Source organism: Saccopteryx leptura, chromosome 10 (genome assembly GCF_036850995.1).
Source record: "Saccopteryx leptura isolate mSacLep1 chromosome 10, mSacLep1_pri_phased_curated, whole genome shotgun sequence".
In the NCBI taxonomy this organism is placed as follows: Eukaryota; Metazoa; Chordata; class Mammalia; order Chiroptera; family Emballonuridae; genus Saccopteryx; species Saccopteryx leptura.
Window position 1 is genome coordinate 62,859,598 of NC_089512.1, and position 25,180 is coordinate 62,884,777.

At 40.0% G+C, this 25,180-nt stretch overlaps 1 protein-coding gene across 40 annotated transcripts in view; it reads left to right on the forward strand.

The window, feature by feature from the left end:
- Window positions 1-25,180, forward strand: part of SLMAP (sarcolemma associated protein) — a 207,738-nt gene that overhangs the window by 140,308 nt on the left and 42,250 nt on the right. For 19 of the 40 annotated variants that reach the window (XM_066351570.1, XM_066351567.1, XM_066351586.1 and 16 more), the window contains 2 exons: window positions 778-840; window positions 21,679-21,738. In XM_066351570.1, the coding sequence (XP_066207667.1) occupies window positions 778-840; window positions 21,679-21,738 (123 nt within the window). Of the gene's footprint in view, window positions 1-777; window positions 841-21,678; window positions 21,792-25,180 lie in introns of all 40 variants that reach the window. The other 21 variants (XM_066351574.1, XM_066351594.1, XM_066351604.1 and 18 more) reach the window with 3 other exon arrangements.

The window sequence follows — 25,180 nt, forward strand, 5'->3', positions numbered from 1 at the left end:
TTGCTCCAATGGAGCCTTGGCTGCGGGAGGGGAAGAGAGAGACAGAGAGGAAGGAGAGGGGGAGGGGTGGAGAAGCAGATAGGCGCTTCTCCTGTGTGCCCTGTCCGGGAATCGAACCCGGGACTCCTGCACGCCAGGCCGACGCTCTACCACTGAGCCAACCGACCAGGGCCCATTTTCTTAAAATTTTTAAGGCATTATTTAATGTTATTCATAAAGTACTTTTCTGTCCTACCTAATTTGAATAGGTTTGAAGAGGGACTGTTAGGGTACAGTCATTTGAAAATTAATTCAGTAAGAACAAATGTAAATTTTTAAAATTAGTTAAGGTTATTTATTAAGCTCTCATGAAGAAAGGTGTATTTTAAAAGTGTTACAAACTCTTTTTTTTTATGTTTATTTTTTTATTGATCTTAAAAGGAAGAAAGGGAGAGGGAGAGAGACAGGAACATCAATCCATTCCTGTGTGTGCCCTGATCAGGAATTGAAACTTGTTAAAGCAATAGATTTCTGTGGTTTTCTTGAGTACTTTGGATAGAAACTGCACCTTTAAAAGCTAACCATTCAGGATATAAATTAGTGATTATATAACTATAATCTTTAGTCATTTCACCCTAACTATAAAATATGTCTAATGTTAGGTTTAAAATATATTAAACTTTTATTAACTTTACTCAGAATTACCTATGTTGAAACATTTTAGTTTTTCTACCTTTGCTGTTGGTTTTCAAAAACAGCAACAAATTATATCCTTAAAGGCGTTTCTCTCTTCATTAGAGCACTTGCTTTCAAAGAGTGGCGAGGACTGCACTTTTATTCATCAACTCATAGAATGCCAGAGTGAGTACAGAGTATTTTTTACATTGATTTTAATGAAGTAAGGGACTAAAATTGAAAAAGGGAGAGGAAAACTGAAGAGCTCAATGTGTTTGTTACTGTGGCAGTGCACAAAGGACCATCTTCAGACAGCAGTGAACCTTTTCATACTGTTTATGTTTCTCTTTTGAGAAAAATATTTCTGTTGCATTTGCCCTTCACAGATGGAGGTGAACATTTCATATTGCCCACCCCCCCCAAAAAAAAAAAAAAAGGAAGTTTCAAGCTTGTTAATTAAAACTCATTATTGAGCAGGAAATAAAATAGAATGTCAAGCACCTAAACTTAAGAGATAGTCATAACGTTAGCCTGTTTTACTTATGTTCTAGTTCTGTCTTAGGTTTGTATTTTGAGGTTCTTAAATAAGCTGCTTAGATGAAGCACAGAAACAGTGATTTAGTTTGAACACACAGATATGAAGGTGACCGTTAGGCTAACATGAGTTTTCTAGGGAAGGAGTAGCAACAGATTGTCCTATAGTCTGACATCAGCTGCCTCCCCATGGAAAGTTATTGTGCAAGGCTATCTTTAAAGATTGATAGGTTGGTTTTGAGGTGATTGCTGAATTCTGAACAAAAGTATGGTGAATTCCTTCTTGAAAATTACATGGCTCATGACTTCTTAAATTTGTAACAATCACAAGGTCAAGATATTCTGTTGAACTTGTTAGTAACAATTAAAGGTTACTATGTGTAGTGAAGTTCGTTGATGATAGCTATACTTTTCCTATCAGGCATATACTTTGTCAGGCATTTTCTCTTCTTCTTTGCTCTCTTTTTCTGAAATGAGTGGTTTTCCTAGTTTTTAGTTCAGGAATTCATATTGTGGGTCTGCTTCCCCCGACCTCCATTCCACGGCACCTGGGGTTTGTAAGGGTTATACCTGATATTGCAGCAGATCAAATGTTATACTCCTTAGAGATATTTTAAGGGATTTCACTTAATAGTCTTAGGAAAGCTTCTGTTTTTGTCCATTTAGAGACTATAATGTTGAATGTAAATCTAATAATACTTTGAGGCAAATTATTTAGTAAATATGACATTTTTCTTTGTCCTTTAAAATTCTTTTGAACAAAAATTTTTCATGAAGCAAAAATAAGTACATCTTTTTATCTTTTGATTACTAAATCTCACTTTTATAGAAAATTGGCACACAGTTTGGGGCAAAATAAGTGGTACCCACTGAAACCAACTAAAAGCAGAATATATAAAAAACAAATATAAATTTTTAGGAGAAAGATTTTATACTTATTTTTAATACATATGATTTTTTAAATGTTATGTTTATTTTGAACTTTTGAATTCAAAATAAACATAACATTTATATTTTGAGCTTAAAGAACTAAGAACAGAGAACTGTCAAAACAGTGTTTTACTAAGTAACAATTTACAAAAATCATTTAAAATATAAAATGTATAAAATATTTAGCTATAGTTGTAATGCAGAACAAAGTTTACTTTAAATAAAAAGATGTTTGGAGACTTTTATTGGATCATAGTTATAGGCAGAAAATGAACCAAATAGATATTCAGAGGTAGAGCAGAAGTTACATAAATTGTAACAGTCTTCTCATTGGGAGTATTAACCCATAAAATGTTCATGAGGATTATGTAATGGCATGGGAAGATGCTGAATGTGGTACATGGGTGGTGGTGGGGAGATAAGAATATAAAATCATGTTCTTTTGGACAAAGAGTAAACCAGAGTACAGGGAAATGCCTGGCCTGTGGTGGTGCAGCGAATAAAGTGTCAATCTGGGATGCTGAGGTCGCTGGTTTGAAACCCTGGGCTTGCCCAGTCAAGGCACATAAAATCAATAAACAATGAAAGTGAAGCAACTATGAGTTGATACTTCTTGCTCCCCCTACCTCTTTCTCCTCTCTCTGTAAAATCAATAAATAAAATCAATAAATAAAATCTTGAAAGAAGGGAAAAGAAGGAAAAGAGAGAGGGGAGGGAGGGTGGAAGAGAAGAAGGGGAAAGAAAAGGACAGGACAGGAAAGAGGGAGGAAGGGATAGGAGGAAAAGATTTATAAGCAAAGAAGTATTTCTAGACATAGGAATTTACTTGATTCTTAAGTATAAATTGTGAAAGTTTGGACTGGAAATTCAAGTAGCTGGAGAATATAGCCCACTATATGAATTTGTTTGGTCCTGTGTTTCAGTAGCAAGATTTTGGTTAATGAGGATACCAGTTTTATATCAAAAATTTCTAAATCTGTTTGGTTCCTTAAATTTGAATAGCCAGAGTTGGCATAGTAAGGGTTACCTTTAGTTCAATTTGTTGTCACAAGGATCATTTTTATTATTATATGACAAGCTGCCATTATGGAAATTGTTGTGTTTAATTAGTATTGTGGTAAGCAAGGCAGTTTCAGCAAAAATCTTCAAGTGAACTTCTGAAACAATTTTGGATTATTTTATTATCTTGAACTGATTTATGATCTTGCACATGAAGTGTGTATTCTGTGAGCAGTGACACTTCATATTTTTGTTTCCAGTATTTTAAAAAGCAGATGTTAAATACATAGCTTTCATTATTTACTGTGCTTGTACAGTGTAAATTCACGTTGTGTTTTAAAAATTAGAAAGCAAATAATTCACCTCTGTAGGATTCTGGATGTCTATTTTTTTAATTTTTTTTTTTTTTTGTATTTTTTTTTTTTTTCTGAAGCTGGAAACGGGGAGGCAGTCAGACAGACTCCCGCATGTGCCCGACCGGGATCCACCCGGCACGCCCACCAGGGGGCAATGCTCTGCCCATCCAGGGCGTTGCTCTGTTGTGACTAGAGTCAGTCTAGCACCTGAGGCAGAGGCCATGCAGCCATCCCCAGCGCCTGGGCCATCTTTGCTCCAATGGAGCCTTGGCTGCGGGAGGAGAAGAGAGAGACAGAGTGGAAGGAGAGGGGGAGGGGTGGAGAAGCAGATGGGCGCTTCTCCTGTGTGCCCTGGCCGGGAATCGAACCTGGGACTCCTGCACACCAGGCCGACGCTCTACCACTGAGCCAGCCGGCCAGGGCCTGTTTTTAATTTATTGAGAGATTTTATGAAGCCATAAGAGACAGTTTAGTTGTTGCTTCTCTCCATTATAAAGTGATTTTGAGGATATTAAATGAGTTGAAATACATTTCAATTTGTTTTTATGGTAAAATACACTGTTTCTTTCATTCTTTTTTTAGGAGAAAAGCTTTTAATTCAAGGCAAAGAGATTAGATTTGAACATATTTTTGTATAATTCCAGAACTGTGAAATAAATTTTCTGTATAAAAATACACCATATATAGCCTGACCAGGTGGTGGCACAGTCGATAGAGTGTCAGACTGGGATGTGGAGGACCCAGGTTCGAGACCCCGAGGTTGCCAGCTTGAGCACAGGCTCATTTGGTTTGAGCAAGGCTCACCAGTTTAAGCCCAAGGTTGCTGGCTCGAGCAAGGGGTCACTCAGTCTGCTGTAGCCCCCACCCCCGGTCAAGGCACATATGAGAAAGCAATCAATGAACAACTAAGGAGCTTCAACAAGGAATTGATGCTTCTCATCTCTCTCCCTTCCTGTCTATCTGTCCCTCTCTCTGACTCTCTCTGCCACAAACAAACAAACAAAAAATACACCATATAAAATCTACCATTAACCAGTAACTTCAGTAAAACTTGCTAAAAAGCCCTAGCAATATTTTCTTCTTCAGAGATTCAGGCATGAAGTTTGATTTAAGGAGAATTCGACATTCCATGTTCCCTGCAAGTTTTAAGTTACTTAAAAGTTTACTGTGAAACTTAATGTGTTGAGACTATTGTGTTCTGCTAAAGATGCTTTCTCAGTTAAATTGTGCATCTCTTAAATCTGTTTCATACATATTTCTTGAACTCAGTCACTTGATTAACTTGTATGTTGAGTAAAAAGATAAAAGAGAATCTAAGGACATGAAGACCTGCTATCACTTCATGGACATAGAGTGAAAGACAGTCTTCTTTGGACTGCTGCCTGCCCCTTTGATTTCTTTTGCTGCTGTGTCTAGGAGAGGGCAGAGGCTCACTGCTGAGTGCCAGAGAAACTTTCCAGTGAGGTCTGCTTTGTAGACAGAAATTGTGTCCTCCAGCAAGGGCATCTTACTTTTGATGGCAGAGTTAAAAAGTTCCCTGAAGTAAACCTCATGTCTTTGAATTCTTAATCTGTGTTTATTAGGAGACTGAACAGTTTTTATTATTATTAGACAAGAGTCTAATTCTCTTATATTTCGTGTCTTAGTGATTTTTTTCATGATTTTTAGAAAAATTCTTTCCCTGTCTCCCACTGCATTTTAAAATCACAGTTACTATCTGGGTCTGCTTCTCTCATTTCCTCCTCTTCTTTAGAGCTTTGCTGTCACATAGAAATTGCCTTATTTGGAGTAATGAATGCATTGAATTGGTGTTGCTCTTGTTATTGTTTACTTTTCATCACTCTGAGATCAGCTGCTATAAACAATCTCTGTATTATTCTGATTACATATACTACATCAAACAGATTTTAAACTTTTCGTTTTTTTAAACTTATTTTCCTAAGCCAAAACACTTTATGACAAAGAATAGAAAATACTTGGTGTGGGTCCCTCCCTGCTCATAATAGTTTATGTCCTCATTATAAGAAAACTCCTGAGTTTAAATTAGATGTTACTAATTTTCTGGCTTTTCAATTTTTTTTTCTCAATTTTTATTTATTTATTTTAGAGAGAGAGGAAGAGAGAGATTTGTTGTGCCACTTATCCATGCATTCACTGGCTTATCCTTGTATGTGCCCTGACCAGGGATCGAATCCATATCCTTGGCATATAGGGATGATGCTCTAACCACCTGTGCTACCCCTGCCAGGGCTCATTTCATTTAGTTTTCAATCTATTTTTGAATTCCAATTTTTTCATTTATTCTTCCTTATTCTTAGGTTTTAGAACAAATAGCTTCTGTAATTGTTTTTATAAAGATGCAAACTGTCTTCTGTAGCAAAAATTGCTTTAATTTTATTTTGCCGCAGGAACAAATAACCTTGTAAAAATCTGTATTATTGAAATTAGCAAACTCACAGGACTTCCTCTTTGAGTTTCTAAAGCTCTATTTCTACTTTGTGAACTGCACGTCTCACTTTTTAAGAGCTCAGTAGCCACATGTAACTAATGGCTACTAAATTGGATGACACAGGTATAGAAAATCAAAATTTATTGGAAATTTGTTGATTTGAGATTGAATGCTGATTATTTATATTTATTTTTATTGTATCTTGATGTTATTTATAATGTCAGTTTCTTTGCTCTATTTCCCTTTAATACGTTAGGTGACTTCAGCGCATTTTTATTTATAATGCTTAGAATAAGATCATAGGGATGTTGGTGTGAATTCTGATTTGCTCCCTCACTGACAGTAGTATGTCTGTAGGCATTGTGACCTCTTTAAATCTCAATTTCTTCATTAGTAAAACAGGATGGTAGTACCTACTTAATAGGATTAGTATGAGAATTAAATGAGATGATATTTACTAAACATTCTAAGTAATGCCTGGTACATATAATAATAGATAGGTAGAAAACTTACTCATATGCTAGGGAGGGGGATTTTAGTGGGTACTTTCTTATTGAAGTAACTTGTTTTCTCCTTTTTATTTATTTATTTTTATTTTTCTGAAGTGAGAAGCAGAAGGGCAGGGAGACAGACTCCTGTATGTGCCCAATCAGGATCCACCTGCATGCCCACTAGGGGGCATTGCTCTGCCCATCTGGGGCATTGCTCCGTTGCAAACGGAGCCATTCTAGCGCCTAAGATGGAGGCCACAGAGCCATCCTCAGTGCCCAGGCCAATTTTGCTTTGGACCCTTGGCTGCAGGAGGGGAAGAGAGAGATAGAAAGGAGAGAGGGAAGGGTAGAGAAGCAGACGGGTGCTTCTTCTGTGTGCCCTGACTGGGAACTGAACCTGGGACTTCCACATGCCAGGCTGACACTCTACCACTGAGCCAACTGGCCAAGGCCTGGTTTTCTCCTTTTTATTCCCAGTCACAAGATAGTGAAAGCTGATTGATCTAGCTTTATTGTTCCTGATAAAGTAATATGTATCTTACATAGAGATTAACTTTTATATCAGTATGCATGCCATATTAAAAATTGGTTTCAAGCACACTATTTTGATGCCCTACTTACAACATTATTTTTTGGGTGAAACCTATCTTTGAGATTTAGAAATATTTTCCAGGTTGTTAGTTACAACAACAAATTATATAGTTCTTTTATATTCATGTATTCTCTCTGTCAGTATAAGATTCCTAGGCAACTGACATCAATATCTGAAAGTCAATATTGTCTATTTTCTTCTTTCAGTGGGTTGTAGCTGTCTTGTGAAGAAGGTGACTCTTTAGCTTTAAGAACTTAATCCAGTCTAGGCACACCTGTGCTATATTTGAGCTTCTTTTCAATGCATTGTTTGCATTGTTTCTAATTTTTATTTTGTGCATGGTAGTGTAGTTAGTTCAAGTGTATTTTTATCAACCAGGAAATAAATTTGATTCTGTTCTATTCAGACTTTGTAGCTTTGTTAGTTTTTGCAATTTCATCATGTTTTCTGACCAAACTTAAGTGCTTAGGTTTTCAAATGTTGGCAAATACACATTTATTAGTTCTACTCCTTGGTAGGTTCCCTACAGAAATGCCTGCACATATACCTCAGGTACAAATATAAGATTTTTTGCAACCTCATTATTCACAGTAGTCCAGAACAACCCAGAAGACCTTCAGTAGTCAAATGGATAAATACACTGAGATATATTAGATCAGTGGTTCTCAACCTGTGGGTCGTGACCCACAGGTTGAGAACCACTGTATTAGATGAAGGAAGCCTGATACAACAGAATATATACTGTAGTATTTCATTTATTTAAAGTTCAAAACCACTAAAATTATATTGTATTATTGGGTCATGCATATTTAGGTAGCGTGACCATAAAGAAATACAAGAAATAAATTACCATAAAAGTCAGGACTGGAAAAAGGAATGTGGAAGTCTTTGGGGATGGGGATTAGTTCTGTTTCTTGATTTGGGGTCTAGTCATTCTAGTCATATAGACATTTGCTTTAAAAAGGCTTTTTTTTTTTTTTTTTTTTTTGTATTTCTCTGAAGCTGGAAACGGGGAGAGACAGTCAGACAGACTCCCGCATGCGCCCTACCGGAATCCACCCGGCATGCCCACCAGGGGGCGACGCTCTGCCCCTCCGGGGGGTCGCTCTGTCACCACCAGAGCCACTCTAGCGCCTGGGGCAGAGGCCAAGGAGCCATCCCCAGCTCCCGGGGCCATCTTTGCTCCAATGGAGCCTCGGCTGCGGGAGGAGAAGAGAGAGACAGAGAGGAAGGAGAGGGGGAGGGGTAGAGAAGCAGATGGGCACCTCTCCCGTGTGCCCTGGCCGGGAATCGAACCCGGGACTTCTGCACGCCAGGCCAACGCTCTACCACTGTAAAAAGGCTTATTAACCTGAATTTTTGTGTTTTATGTCTCTCTGTGTTGTTTTTCACAATATTGTATTTTTGGGTTTTTTTGTTTTTGTTTTTGTGTTGTTGTTTTTTTACAGAGACAGAGTCAGAGAGAGGGATAGATAGGGACAAATAGGAACGGAGAGAGATGAGAAGCATCAATCATCAGTTTTTTGTTGTGGCACTTTAGTTGTTCATTGATTGCTTTCTCATATGTGCCTTGACCATGGGCCTTCAGCAGACCAAGTAACCCCTTGCTCAAGCCAGTGACCTTGGGTCCAAGCTGGTGAGCTTTGCTCAAACCAGATGAGCCTGCGCTCAAGCTGGAGGCCTCGGGGTCTCGAACCTGGGTCCTCCACATCCTAATCCTAATGGTCACACTGCACCACTGCCTGGTCAGGCTGTTTTGTTTTGTTTTGTTTTAAGTGAGAGGAGGGGATATCAAGAGACAGACTCCCGCATGCACCCTGACTGGGATCTACCTGGCAACCCCATCCAGGGCCAATGCTCAAATCAACAAAACTATTTTTAGCACCTGAGGCTGATGCACTCAGAACAACCGAGCTATCTTCAGCACCTGGGCCAATTTTCAAACCAATGGAGCTACTGGCTGTGGGAGAGGAAGAGGGAGAGAAAGGAGAGAAGAAGGGGGAGAGAAGCAGATGATAACTTCTCTTGTGTGCCCTGACCAGGAATCAATGCTGGGACATCCATATGCCAGGACAACACTCTCCCAACGGAGCCCTCTGGCAAAGGACACAATATTGTTTTAAAATAAGAGAAAATGAATAATTGTCTTTCTAGAGTATTCCTCAAAAATAGGAAATTTTCAAAAAGACAGAAAATCCTCTTATTTTATTTCCCAGTTGTGCCAAAGTAAATAGCTCCTTCAAGACCTCCAGTTTTTTTTTTCGTTTTTTTTGTATCTTTCCGAAGCTGGAAACGGGGAGAGACAGTCAGACAGACTCTTGCATGTGCCCGACCGGGATCCACCCGGCACACCCACCAGCGGGCGACGCTCTGCCCACAAAGGGGCAATGCTCTGCCCCTCCAGGGTGTCGCTCTGTTGCGACCAGAGCCACTCTAGCGCCTGGGGCAGAGGCCAAGGAGCCATCCCCAGCGCCTGGGCCATCTTTGCTCCAATGGAGCCTCGGCTGCGGAAGGGGAAGAGAGAGACAAAAAGGAAGGAGAGGGGGAGGGGTGGAGAAGCAGATGGGCGCTTCTCCTGTGTGCCCTGGCCGGGAATCGAACCCGGGACTTCTGCACGCCAGGCCAACGCTCCACCACTGAGCCAACCGGCCAGGGCCTAGACCTCCAGTTTTTATTACTTGGAATTTCTCATTTGAGATTCTTAGAGGTCTCTGACTTTTAGTACTCCTAACAAACTGAGGTCTCTACCCCAAGTTTGTGAACCAGTTATAGAAACCTTTTTAAAAACAATATTTCTTTTTTAATCATAGCCTACTAATAATTCACCAGATTTGATAATACACAAAACCTTAAATAATTTCAATAGTAATAGTAGCAGCAGGTAATTAATATTTAGCACTTATATACTAGTACTATTCAAATATTTTTATATGTATATAAGTCTTAGTTTTAGAATGAAGAAAATATTCAAATAATTTTTCCTAGTTTGGTCCCTTTAAAAATAGATGCTCAGCCTGACTGGGCGGTGGCACAGTGGATAGAGCGTCTGACTGGGATGCAAAAGGACCCAGGTTCGAGACTCCGAGGTTGCCAGCTTGAGCACGGGCTCATCTGGTTTGAGCAAAAGGCTCGCCAGCTTGGACCTAAGGTCTCTTGCTCAAGCAAGGGGTTACTCTTGGTCTGCTGAAGGCCCGCGGTCAAGGCACATATGGGAGAGCAATCAATGAACAGCTAGTGTCGCTGTGCGCAGCGAAGGACTGATGATTGATGCTTCTGATCTCTCTGTTCCTGTCTGTCTGTCCCTGTCTATCCCTCTCTCTGACTCTGTTAAAAAAAAAAAAAAAAAGATGCTCAATTCATTAATTCACCAAATATTTATTAAGCGTCTACTATGCATATACCATGCATTATTTTAGCTGCTGTTGTTATAGAAATAAACAAGACAAAGAAAGCTTTGCTTTAACGGAAACATTTCCTTGAGGAGACAAAAACGAATAAAACATCATGTTGGGTAATAATGAGTCCACTGAAGAAAAAATAAAAGAATATAATGCAAAAGGGAGTGACAAAGATGGTATGTGGGATCTGAATAGGAATAGTATTAAACTGAAGAGTTGTACATGAGTCTGTGAGCTAGAAATGTGTGGAACCCAAAGTGGGTCTGAAATTGGAGTTTTAGAATAATAAAAATGCTTTAAAAAGATAAAGGGCTAGAGAGTAAGTATTTTAGGCTTTGTAGGCTATAAAATCTCCTTTGAGACTGCTAAACTCTGCCAATGTAGTTTAATCTCTAAATGAATGGACCTGTCTGTGTTTGTATTTACCAAACAGGCCTATGTGGCTGTAGTTGACTGATCCCTGGGCTAGATCACATAGATACTGTGGGTAATAGTAAAGACTTCAGACTTGATTCTAAGGGTGAGAGAGTTTTAAGGAATAAATTACTCCTGATGTGTTATGTGTTTATAATTTATTAAACAAGATGGTACTTAGATCTTCAGCATACTAGAGATTTAGAATGGCTTTCAAAGTTCATGTTTTATTATTTGCTGTATTCATAGAACAAACAAACATTTGTGAAACTTGTATTTTGTGTCAGAATTGTTTTAGGAACTAAATTATTAATACAAGGCCCTGGCCAGTGGCTCAGTGGATAAAGCATCCTAGCATGCTGAGGTCATGGGTTTGATCCCCCATCAGGGGATGTGGGAGAAACAATCGGTGAATCCACAACTAAATGGAACAAGTTGATGTGCTCTTTTTCTTTTTCTCTTTCTTCCTCTTTTTCCCTGTTTCTGTCTTGCAAATCAATGGGAAAAACTAATTTAACGATATCTCCCTACTTTTAGTAGACTCTAAATTCCTAGATTTCCCACAATTCTCTTGATACTCGATGAAGAGTTCCTAGTATTGTATCTGATGCATAGTAAACACTTGAAGGAATCTTAAAAGTTCGTAGTATGGCCTGACCAGGCGGTGGCTCAGTGGATAGAGTATCTGACTGGGACATAGAAGACCCAGGTTCAAAATCCCAAGGTCACTGGCTTGAGTGCAGGTTCACCAGCTTGAGCATGGGGTTGCTGGCTTGAGCCCAAAGGTTTCTGGCTTGAAGTCCAAGGTCACTGGCATGAGCCCAAAGTCTCTGGCTTGAGCAAGGGGTCACTCACTCTGCTGTAGCCCCCTGGTCAAGGCACATATGAGAAAGCAATCAATGAACAATTAAGGTGCTGCAACGAAGAATTGATGCTTCTCATATCTCCCTTCCTGTCTGTCTGTCCCTATCTGTCCCTCTCTCTATCTTTCTCTGTCACACACACACAAAGATTAGTAGTATATTGGGATGGGTAGGCATAAATAGATGCTTCAATAGCTAAATAGAGATATAAATGAAAAGCTATAGAAAGGAGGAGAGAGAGATACCATATCCATGTATGTAGAGGAGAAAGAAAAGAAAAGATAAATTCTATTTTAGAGATGGTGAGATTAAGTTCTGTGAGATTTCTGGGTGAAGATGTTTGGGAAGTAGTTAGACAATAGGGTTCTGAGACCTAAGAGCAAGGCCTACACTAAGCATCAACATTTAGAAATTATAAGCATAGCAGGTAGTTAATGCTATTAAAAATAATTTTTCTTGTTGTTGACAGAGATTTTGAAGACTAACACATATTTAGATAATAATCAGAAGAAGGGAAAGCCAATAAAGAGGCTGAGATGGAAGGAATGAGCAAGCACATAAAAGAAATAGGAATAGGTGGTATCCTAGAAGTCAAAGGAAAAAGAGTTTTAAAAGGGAGGCAGTAAATTTTTTGTTAAATGTGGACCCATTCATAATAAAAGTTCATAAAAGACATAAGATTGCAAAGACAAAGAGAATGGGAGTGGAGATTAGAATGGATAATAGATGTCGACAAAATTTTGGAAGACATAAAACAGATAATTGAGTGGTAAGAAATTTGGATTTTTATTCTTGCTTGCTGAAGGGCTTGCAAGTGGGAAGAGGTAAAGGAAGCCCAAAGAAAGTTAAAAATGTGGCTGAGTTATCAGAGGCTCTTAGTACCTGTCAGGCAGAGCAGAGCAGGAATGAGAGGTGGTACATCTTTCTTCCCCTAGTCCATGCAGAGAGACAAATGTTTCTTTTCTCCTGCATAAAGACTGAAGGTTTGCTCTCTGGGCCTGAAAATAGAGAGTCTCTAGACTGGGATACTCAGACATGGCTGTAAGTGAGGTATGAGCATCTTACTTAAAAAGGTGAGGAGCGGCCCTGGCTGGTTGGCTCAGAGGTAGAGCGTCGGCCTGGCGTGCAGAAGTCCCGGGTTCAATTCCCGGCCAGGGCACACAGGAGAAGCGCCCATCTGCTTCTCCACCCCTCCCCCTCTCCTTCCTCTCTGTCTCTCTCTTCCCCTCCCGCAGCTGAGGCTCCATTGGAGCAAAGATGGCCCGGGCGCGGGGGATAGCTCCTTGGCCTCTGCCCCAGGTGCTGGAGTGGCTCTGGTCGCAACAGAGCGACGCCCCGGAGGGGCAAAGCATCGCCCCTGGTGGGCGTGCCGGGTGGATCCCGGTCGGGCGCATGCGGGAGTCTGTCTGACCGTCTCACCCTGTTTCCAGCTTCAGAAAAATACAAAAAAAGAAAAAAGAAAAAGGTGGGGAGCCCTGGCCAGTGTACTCAGTGGTAGTGCATAGTGCATTGGCCCGGCATGGGGAGGTCCTGGGTTTGAAATCTGCTCAGGGCACACAGGAGAAGTGCCCATCTGCTTCTCCACCCCTCACCCTCTCGCTTTTATCTCTCTCTCTCTCTCTCTCTCTCTCTCTCTCTCTCTCTCTCCCCCCCCCCTTCCCTTTCTACAGCCAACGCTCACTTGATTTGAGTGAGTTAACCCCGGGCAATGAGGATGGCTCCATGGCCTCTGCCTCAGGTGCAAGAAATGGCTCTGGATGCAATGGAGCAAGGGCCCACATGGGCAGAGCATCACCCCCTAGTGGGCTTGCTGGGTGGATCCCGGTCCGGGCTCACGCAGAAATCTGTCTCTGCCTCCCCTCCTCTCACTAAAATGAGGGGAAAAAAAGTTGGGGAAGTAAAATGAAAGCCTGTATGCTGAATCATAGTGCTGGTCACTTGGTTTACATTCCTCAGAAAGGAGGTTAGAGAAGTCTACTCCAGAGAAACTGATCAGACCAAGAGAAAACACTGATACTGACAGTTGAAGGTCTCAACAAACTGCCAGTGTGTGGCCCAGCAGGTAACAAGTCCTGCCCATGCACATAGAACTTTGTCAGCTTTTTTTTTTTTTTTTTTTAAGATTTTATTTATTCATTTTGGAGAGGAAGAGAAAGGGAGAGACAGAGAGAGATGATGGGGGAGGAGCAGGAAGCATCAACTCCCATATGTGCCTTGACCAGGCAAGCCCAGGGTTTTGAACTGGCGACCTCAGTGTTCCAGGTCAGCGCTTGATCCACTGCGCCACCACGGGTCAGGCTTTGTCAGCTTTTTATTGCCTCACCTTAAATATGATGAGATGGCCAACATCATCAGACTGTGAGGAAATTTTCTGTTGAGAAAGAGATCAAAACAAATAAAAAGCAAACAGAAATGGTGACTAAAAAATAAACGTGAGCCTGACCAGGCAGTGGCACAGTGGATAGAGCGTCAGACTGGGACGCAGAGGACCCAGGTTCAAAACCCCAAGCTCGCAGCTGAGAGTGGGCTCACTAGCTTGAGCACAGGGTAGACATGACCCCATGATCGCTGGCTTGAACCCAAAGGTCACTGGCTTGAACCCAAGGTCACTGGCTTGAGCAAGGTATCACTCACTCTACTGTAGTCCCCTGGTCAAGGCACATATGAGAAAGCAATCAATGAACAACTAAGGAGTCACAACAAAGAATTGATGCTTCTCATCTTTCTCTCTTCCTGTCTGTCTGTCCCTGTATGTCCCTGTTTCTGTCTGTCTTCTATCTCTGTGACAAAAAAAAAAAAGAGGAAGAAACACGAAAACTACAGGAAACAATAAAACTTTTGAGAAATGTTTTTTTTTTTTCAGAAAGATAAGATGGTTCATGGATGAAACAAGATAAAGATGCTATTTTTAAAAAGGAACAAAATACATGTAGAATTCTTGAAAACTAAAAAATGATATCAGCCCTGGCCGGTTGGCTCAGTGGTAGAGCGTCGGCCTGGCATGCAGAAGTCCCGGGTTCGATTCCCAGCCAGGGCACACAGGAGAAGCGCCCATCTGCTTCTCCACCCCTCCCCCTCTCCTTCCTCTCTGTCTCTTTCTTCCCCTCCCACAGAGAGGCTCCATTGGAGCAAAGATGGCCGGGCACTGGGGATGGCTCCTTGGCCTCTGCCCCAGGCGCTAGAGTGGCTCTGGTCGCAACAGAGCGACGCCCCGGAGGGGCAGAGCATCGCCCCCTGGTGGGCGTGCCGGGTGGATCCCGGTTGGGCGAGTGCGGGAGTCTGTCTGACTGTCTCTCCCCGTTTCCAGCTTCAGAAAAATACAAAAAAAAAAAAATGATATCAGATATATATTTTAAATTAAGCAGTAGAAGGATTAGAAGAGAAAATAGAGGGGATCATCTAGAAAATACAGGAAAAAAACTCAATGATTTTTTTGTTTTAAGAAAAAAGTGAAGTTTTAAGAAAATTATGGAATTAATCCTGGAGATCTGACATCTGAATAATATTCCCAGAGTATGAGAAAGGAGAGAGTAGAAGAGGAAGTGAGAGAATAGAGAATTTATTAATGAAAAAATTTCTTAGAGTTGAAGCTATGAGATTCTAAATTGAAAAGATGCACTGAATGCTTAACACCATGTATTTTAAAAGAGCACACACGAAACCAGAAACAAAAAATTATATATTGTATGATTCTATTTGTATGAAATATCCAGAATAGGAAGTCATAGAGACAGAAAGCAGATGACTGACTGCTGAGGCTGGGGAGGGAGGATATATGGTTTCCTTTTGGGGTGATAAAAATGTTTTGGAACTGGATGAGGGTGGTGGTTGCATAACATTGTGAATATACTAAATGCTACTGAATTGTTTACTTTAAAAGATTATTTTATGTTATGTGAATTTTATCTCAAAAAAAAAGAGCATATACTGAGGTGTATGAAATTTAGGAATACCCAGGATAAAGAGAAGATTCTGAAAAAAGCCAAGAGAAACAAAGGATTTTATATTACTTGTAATAAACTAAATTATAGTATAGAAATAAACCCTGGAATTGTAATGGCTTAATTGAATAAACATTTATTTTTCACTTGTGTTACACGTCTATGGTGAAGGAGAACACTCTGTTCCACATTGTTACTCAGGGATCTAGGCTAATGGAGGCTTTATCATTTTATGATTTTGCCATCTCAACATGTAGTTTCTAGAGTGAGAAAGAGAAAAGTATAGAAAATTCTACTCTCAAACACTTTCAATAGAATCAGTCATGTGGACCTTCCTCAGTTCTAAGGAATTGGAACATGCATTCCTCCCAGATGCCCAGAAAGGAGAGGCAAGCTAGGCATTGCTAAGCACAAGAAGTCTCTACTATACATACTGGTGGAACAGGAGTCAGACTGGCATTAAACTTACCTAGTCTAAACTAGAAGACAATGGAAAAATGCTTTCAAAATTCTGAAAGAGAATTATTTCCTGTAGAATTTTGTATCTAGTCAGACCATCAGTCAATTGTGAGGGCAAAAGAACATTTTCAGAGGAACAAAGCCACAAAGCAGTGGCCTTCTCTCTACCTGTTTCAGGAAATTATCCAAGGATATGTTACACTAAACAGGGGTCGGGAACCTATGGCTCATAAGCCAAATGTGGATCTTTTTTTTTTTTTTTTTTTTTTACAGAGGCAGAGAAAGACAGGGACAGAGAGACAGGAACGAAGAGAGATGAGAAGCATCAATCATCAGTTTGTCGTTGCGCGTTGCGACTTCTTAGTTGTTCATTGATTGCTTTCTCACATGTGCCTTGACTGTGGGCCTTCAGCAGACTGAGTAACCCCCTGCTGGAGCCAGCGACCTTGGGTCCAAGCTGGTGAACTCTTTGCTCAAGCCAGATGAGCCCGCGCTCAAGCTGGTGACCTCAGGGTCTCGAACCTGGGTCCTTCCGCATCCCAGTCCGACGCTCTATCCACTGTGCCACCACCTGGTCAGGCCAAATGTGGATCTTTTGATGGCTGCATCTGGCTCACAGACAAATCTTTAATAAAAGAAATAATGTTAAAAATATAAAACATTCTCATGTATTACAATCCATTAATTTCCTACCGCTCATGTTCATGGTTGTGGGTGGCTGGAGCCAATCACAGTTGTCCTCCAGGACAACACCAAATTTTTATTGGATAATGCATAACGTACATGAGTTGTTGTGAGGTCAGGAAGTAAACTTCCCTCCTTTTAATCAAGTAGTCAGCTAGCTAATTGCAGAAACCCTTTTGACGAAGAAGATGGCTAAAAGAAAAAAAGATGAGGAGTATTGTACTTTTCAGCAGGAATGGACAGAGGAATTCGCCTTTGTGGAGAGAACAGGTTCTGCAGTGTGTCTAATATGCAATGATAAAATTGCATCGATGAAACGGTCAATTATAAAGTGGCACTTCAACACACGCCATACTACATTTGCATCGAAATATCCAGTGCGAGACAGCAGGAAGAAAGCATGTCATGAGCTACTGTACAGAGTGCAAGCTAGTCACCAGCAACTCCGTGTTTGGACCCAACAAGGTGGCTGGAATTTGGCTAGCTTTGCTGGTGCTTTAGCAATTGTGAGAAATGGAAAGCTATTCACAGATGGGGAGTATGTCAAAACATTCATGCTTAATGTTGCCAGTGAACTTTTTGATGACTTTTTGGATAAAGACAAGATAATCAAATGAATAAAAGACATGCCTCTGTCGGCAAGAACTGTTCACGATCGTACCATCATGATGGCAAATCAAAATGAAGCAACACAAGTGAAAGACATAAATGCAGCACCATTCTTTTTTTTTTTTTTTTTTTTTTCTGAAGCTGGAAACGGGGAGAGACAGTCAGACAGACTCCCGCATGCGCCTGACCGGGATCCACCCGGCACGCCCACCAGGGGCGAGGCTCTGCCCACCAGGGGGCAATGCTCTGCCCCTCCCGGGCGTTGCTCCGCCGCGACCAGAGCCACCACTCTAGCGCCTGGGGCAGAGGCCAAGGAGCCATCCCCAGCGTCCGGGCCATGCTTGCTCCAATGGAGCCTCGGCTGTGGGAGGGGAAGAGAGAGACAGAGAGGAAGGAGGGGGTGGGGGTGGAGAAGCAAATGGGCGCTTCTCCTATGTGCCCTGGCCAGGAATCGAACCCGGGTCCCCCGCACGCCAGGCTGACGCTCTACCGCTGAGCCAACCCGCCAGGGCCTGCAGCACCATTCTTTTCTCTCGCTTTAGAAGAGTCGACAGACATAAGCCATTTATCCCAGTTCAGCTTGATTACAAGGTATGCTGTCGGTGACACAGTACATGAGGAAAGTCTTGCTGTTTTGTCTATGAAAGAGACAACAAGAGGGGAGGATTTATTCAATTATTTCACTGAGTTTGCTAAAGAAAAAAATCTACCGATTTTTTTCGATGTGTACTGATGGTGCTCCATGCATAGTGGGGAAAAACAGAGGATTTGTAGCGCTTCGTGAACATGAAAAGAGACCCATCCTAAGTTTTTACTGCATCCTACATTAGGAGGCACTTTGTGCTCAGATGTGTGGTGAGCAGCTTGTTGAGGTGATGTCACTGGTCATTCGGGTGGTCAACTTTATTGTTGCCCGAGCTTTAAATGATCGCCAGTTTAAAACTCTGCTGGATGAAGTTGGGAATAATTATCCTGGTCCGCTTCTGCACAGCAATGTGTGTTGGTTGTCAAGAGGGAAGGTGCTTAGCCGTTTTGCGGCTTGTCTGAGCAAAATCCGGACTTTTCTTGAAATGAAAAATGTCGAGCATCCTGAGTTAGCTAACACTGAGTGGCTCCTGAAGTTCTATCTCTTGGACATGACTGAACATCTGAACCAGCTCAATGTGAAAATGCAAGGCTTTGGAAATACAGTCTTATCCCTTCAACAAGCAGTGTTTGCATTTGAAAACAAGCTGGAACTCTTCATTGCCGACATTGACATTGAAACAGGTTGTTTACTACACTTTGAAAAACTGGGAGAGTTTAAAGATGCATGCACAGCAAATGACTCTGCTCAACATCTTGATCTCCAGCAGCTAGCGGGCTTCACATCTAATCTCCTGCAGTCATTCAAAGCGCGCTTTGGAGAATTTTGTGAGCGCACTCGTCTTTTAAGTTCATCACCCATCCGCACGAATGTGCAGTGGACAGCACTGACCTGAGTTACATCCCTGGTGTCTTTGTCAGAGATTTGAACTACAAGCTGCTGACATGAAGGCCTCAGACATGTGGGTGAATAAGTTCAAGTCACTGAATGAAGATTTGGAAAGACTTGCACGACAGCAAGCAGAGTTGGCGAGCAAACAAAAGTGGGGAGAAATGAAAAAACTTCAACCCGCGGACCAGCTGATTGTCAAAACTTGGAACGCGCTTCCCGTCACATACCACACGCTGCAGCATGTGAGTATTGCTGTATTGACAATGTTTGGCTCTATGTATGCTTGTGAGCAGTCTTTCTCACATCTGAAGACTGTTAAGACCAACCTACAATCACGTTTAACGGATGGAAGTTTCAACGCCTGCATGAAGCTTAACCTCACCACATATCAACCAGACTACAAAGCCATCAGCAAAACCATGCAGCACCAGAAGTCGCATTAATGGTAAGAAGTACTTTATTCAACATTGGTTAGCAACAGCATAACAACATTATTAAGAAGAATTCAGAGACTTATTGCACTTTAAAAGTGTTGGTCTTACACAAAATGCACACATTTCCTTGTATTTAGTGTTAAACATATTGTATGGCTCTCACGGAATTACATTTTAAAATATGTGGCATTCATGGCTCTCTCAGCCAAAAAGGTTTCTGACCCCTGCAATAAACCAAGGGAGTAAAAGCAAGAAGAGGAAGATTTGGAATTTGGGAGCAAGGGATTATGCACAGGATACAGCCCAGACTGTACTAAAGGAAGATTAAAGGGCTGGAGGAAGGGAGGGATAGGGAAATATATAATGTGATAGATTACTTTATATGTTTGACAGTTTTGAAAGTTTTATGGTTCTATAAGGACTTGGTAAAAAAAATAAAATTAAGGAAAAAAAACCCTGACCAGGCGGTGGTGCAGTGGATAGAGCATCAGACTAGGACATAGAGGACACAGGTTCAAATCTCCAAGGTCACCGGCTTGAGTGTGGGCTCATCCAGCTTGAGTGTGGGAACATCGAAATGACCCCATGTTCTCTGGCTTGATTCCAAAGGTCTCTGGCTTGAAGCCCAAGGTTGCTGGCTTGAGCCCAAGGTCACTGGCTTGAGCAAGGGGTCACTCGCTCTGCTGTAGCCCCCCTGGTCAAGGCACATATGAGAGCCTGACCAGGCGGTGGCGCAGTGGATAGAGCATTGGATTGGGACGCGGAGGACCCAGGTTTGAAACCCCGAGGTCACCAGCTTGAGTGCGGGCTCATCTGGTTTGAGCAAGGCTCACCAGCTTGAGCCCAAGGTTACTGGCTTGAGCGAGAGGTCACTCGGTCTTCTGTAGCCCCTCCCCGCCGTCAAGGCACATAGGAGAAAGCAGTCAATGAACAACTAAGGTGCCGCAACAAAGAATTGATGCTTCTCATCTCTCTCCCTTCCTGCCTGTCTGTCCCTATCTGTTCCTCTCTGTCACTCTCTCTATCCCTGTCTCTCTCACTAAAAAAATAAAAAAAAGAAGAAATTTGGCTGTGTTTGAGATAGATACATAAAATAATTAACAAAACATAAGGCATTATAAGCTCCAAAAATACTAAATGGTTGTATAAGAGAAATACAGTATATTATATGACTGATATATAAATAATAGTCATAACATGTATAAATACCGATTATAAATGGGCAATCATAATCAGTATTTTTTATGAGGACGATAGTAGGATATAAGGGTTTAATCCCCCAAAGAGATTGTCAATAAATAATGTCTAAAATGAAAAATAAAGAAGTCACAATAAATTATTTTAAAATATAAATGTAAAAACCAGAGCAAATGTCTAAAGTTTAAAAGTTGTTGCTTATAGGAAATGAATTTCAGGAATGGAGTGGAGTGGTATAGCTCACATTATATATTTTGTAAGACTATCGTAGGACTAGTGACTTTAAAAATTATCTAAATCTATTACTTTGGTGCCTTTAAAATTTTTTTTAATGTTTACTATTATTTATTATTATTTAAGGAGGCTGGGGCAAATAGTGCCTCATGCTGCAGAGCCAGTAAGAAATGAAATTTGAAAAGGAGCCATGGGATGTGAAAGATAGGAAGTGATCTTGGAGCAGTTTCAGTTGTGTTGTGAGTGTAGTGTAGACCAAGCTGTGGTGGGTTGAAGAGTGAAAGAATAGAGAATTTATATCACATACCACAAAAGTGTAAGCTGAAGGAAACCAGCTGACATACAGGATTAAATAAGGGAATATATGGGATGGATATATTATTCTCTTCAGTGAAATGTAGAATATGAAAATCTGACTTAAATTATAAGGAGCCTTACAGAGAATTCCTCATTAAACAAAACAAAAAAATGTTTATTTTTTAAATTAGCTCTTCTAAAATGATTCATTTTCCTGAAAAATGTTTTATTGTATAGGCTTCTCTGCTGATTTGTATCAATAGAGAAAAGTAAACTATTAGTATAATATAATTTGAATTCTTTAAATCAGTTACCTTCTCAGAATTTCTTTATTCCAACTTAATATCCTTGATTTAAAGAGGATTGCTTTGTGTTTTCTTTTCCGAGTGCTTTTTAAAAAAGTTCTAAGCATTTAAAATAAAGTGAAAACTAATGAAAATAAAAGGCAAATTGTTCCCCTACCCTCAGATTTCTGCATTACTCTGATTCCTCTGTTGTAGTTCGAGTTCTCTTAGTTCCCCTGTCAGGGTCTAGCTTTTGTTCAAGCCTAGTCATGGGAGTAATGTTATCATCTTTAAATTTGGTCATGGAATGTGTTACACTGCCCTGCTCAGGGAAATGCTACTCTGTTTGGGCTTGGATAGTAACGTTTATTTTCTTTGGCAGAGAAGCTGATCGTCGAGGGGCATCTAACCAAAGTGGTAGAAGACACAAAGCTTTCAAAAGGTTTGTTTTCTGTGGGATTTTTCTGTGGGTTTGTCAACTCTTGAATAATGAAGGTTAGTGTACATTTTCAAGGTTATAGTATTTTAATAATCAGTTTCTTTCTTATAGCTCACAAGATGGCAGTCCGGTAGTAGTATTGTATAATAATATAAAATATAGTTCTGTTTTAAGAAGGATGTTTTAATTGGAAAGTTTATTTTTAAAAGAGGTATATATGTGTGTGTGTGTTTTCAAATGCTAAGAATAGGTCTCTTTAAGTATTAAAGATTTGTTGGGCTCTCTCACTTCCAGCATTATTTTTAGCTTTGATCTCACATTTTTAATCAATACAATTTTTAATCAATACAAATAAGATTTATTTGAAACAACAGGTCAAAAATGTTTGCAGTTTCATTTTGAGGGATATTATACCTTTAACATTTCTTACAATTAATATTTTCTTCATTTTTGGTATCTCAATTTGATTTAAACAAAAGTGAATATGTTAGATTCTTCTTATATTTTATAATGAATAGTCCTATAATTGCCTGAAGTAGTTTATTCTGTTAATTTATTTTCTGTTCAGTTGTCAGACTTAGAGAAGATAAATGAGTTTTAAAGAATCTTATTGTCAAGTCACTTTTGTGCATAGGGAAATTGGGCAGATTTGATGGGATATGCTTCCTATTCTAGGGCTTTTGTCAGACCATAGCAGTATAAAATCTAAAGCTAGATTCCCGGTCATTTTAATTAAAACGAGTGGTCGAGGTTTGGATACTCGATTTCAATATATTCTGTTTAATGAAAGTAATTGGATCTATTTGGCTTTTTAAAATATTTGAAAGGATAATGTTATTTCAGATATCTGGTGGCTTCCATTCTGAATTTTGTATATGGCAGATGCCATATTTGGGGAAAGAATGCATAGACTATGTATCTCTAATATTGTTTTGGCAAACAGGCATTGAGTTTCAGAACAGTGAACTATTTTTAGTACATAAGGCAATTTATTTCATCTTATTAAAGTGAGATGAGGACAGACTTTAAAATAACTTTTACTTCACCACCTAAATACCTATTCAGATTAGCCGGTTGAATAGCCAACACTTGGAAGTAGAAGTAGAGCCTTAGGAAAAAATATCAAAGGAAAAGAAAATCAGCACTTCTTTAATTAAATGAAAGTATCTTGGTTCTTGTTTTTAATGCATTCTGAATTAGACTATATATGCTTAAAAGTATGTAATGTCATTTTTGAAAAAGTTTTATGCAATCTTACTGGTTTCTTTTTGAAACCTGGCTGTAAAATATATATTGAAAGTTTTAAAGAACATGCTTTTTGATCCAGCAATTTCAGCAATTGAACAAATGTGCAAGGGTATTTGTTTTAATGTTTTAAAAGCAAAAAGAAAAACATAAGTGTCTAATAAGAAAGGCATTTGTTAAATAAATTACAGCAAGTAAGTCCATATAAGAGAATACAATACACTCTTTACGAATAATAGTACAAATACAAGTTTTGTATACCCAGAGACATTTCTGTCAGCAGACATTTTTCTAATACTTCTCAAGTAAACATGCAGAGGTAGTACTTGTAACAAAGTGGGTGACTGAAATAAATTATATTTTAAATATTTCATATCTGGCATAAAGTATATATTTTCTTTTGGATCTGGCTATATTGTCTTATTTTTATTTCATTGGTGATGTTTTGGGGGGAATTTTCTTTTCTGCATTGAAAGTATCAGTTGCTAGAAATTGCCAATTTTGAGCTGTACAATCTTAGTATTTTCTTCAGATATTTCACCTAATTTAATACAAATGTAATCATAGGTTGCATATGCTTTCTGTTTAAGCCCTTATTCGGTCTGCAGTTATTGTATGTTTACAGTTGCTTTAGGGGTGAAAGTAGTAAAAATATGAGTGGGTAAGACAGCTGGATTCAGTTTCAAGTTCTGCCACTAGCTATATGCCGTTCAGCAACTTACCTTAGCTCTTTAAACCTCAGTTTTCTCATTTGTAAAATGGGATCGACAAGATTTAGCTTGTAGGGTTTTGGGGGAACTTAATGAAATATTGTTTATAAAGCAGAAAGCACCTTTCTGGTGTCCACACAAATATTAGATCTTCATTTCCTTCTTGATCCTTAACGTTGCTCTCTTTCCAAGTACTGATTCTAGTGCTAACTGAAGTGGCCTGCAGCCTGTATGATTGTTTTGTTATGTCTTCACCAAGATTCAGTGAAAATAGTAGTCACGTTGTGACTTCCCAGTTTGGAGATAGTTTTGGTATTGATGTGGGTAGCTGTTATTCCATTCTTTCTGTATACTATTGGTATTTATCTTAGTGATTGAATATTGCAGAGAAAATGAACCAGTAATGACTTTTTATACTAGAAAGCTGGGTGCTGCTTCAGAACTGAAGAATATGGGTTTTGAAAAGAAGTTGTTACTTCACCAGTCATTTGTTGTATCCTGTGATTCATTCTTAAATAGATTGGGTTTGCCTCCATATAATAATTGTAATGGACATAAATATGATGGATCATACATTGACTAGCTAAAATGTTGCTTTTTTTTTATTTGTGCCTTTGATCATCCTTTTTTGAAGCACCCACTATGGACTGTATACTGTTCTATGCAATAAGGTGGGAGGGGTCATAGCAGTTAACAAAACAGACAAAAATCTCTGCCTTCATGGAGCTTATATTCTAGTAAGATCTTAATAAAAGATTTGGTCCAACTTTTTTTTTTTTTTTTTTGTATTTTTCCAAAGTTGGAAACGGGGAGGCAGTCAGACAAACTCCCGCATGCGCCCGACCAGGATCCACCCGGCATGCCCACCAGGGGGCGATGTTCTGCCCATCTTGGGGCGTCACTCTGCCGCAATCAGAGCCATTCTAGCGCCGGAGGCAGAGGCCACAGAACCATCCTCAGCGCCCGGGCAAACTTTGCTCCAGTGGAGCCTTGGCTGCGGGAGGGGAAGAGAGAAACAGAGAGGAAGGAGAGGGGGAGGGATGGAGAAGCAGATGGGCACTTCTCCTGTGTGCCCTGGCCGGAAATCGAAACCGGGACTCCTGCACGCCAGGCTGACGCCCTACCACTGAGCCAACTGGCCAGGGCTAGATTTGGTCCAACTTTTAAGGCAATTTTATATTCTTGGCTAATACTCTAAATATAAAATAAAAATTTTGAGCCAAAAGAATTTTTACCTCACTGTCTTGATCATAAAATTGCCAATAGTATCAAAATCAAAGGAGTCATTTTTCTTCCTTTCTGTTCCCCTAGAGTGCTTCCTTTTCTATCTATATACAGGGTAGGGCAAAAGTAGGTTTAGAGTTGTAAGTACGTTAAACACAGAGTTTGTTCTTGTATTTATTATTGTATTTTCTATATGAACAACTCTAAGCCTACTTTTGCCTCATCCTGTATATGGGTTAGACGTATTAGTCTGCCTTATTTGAGGC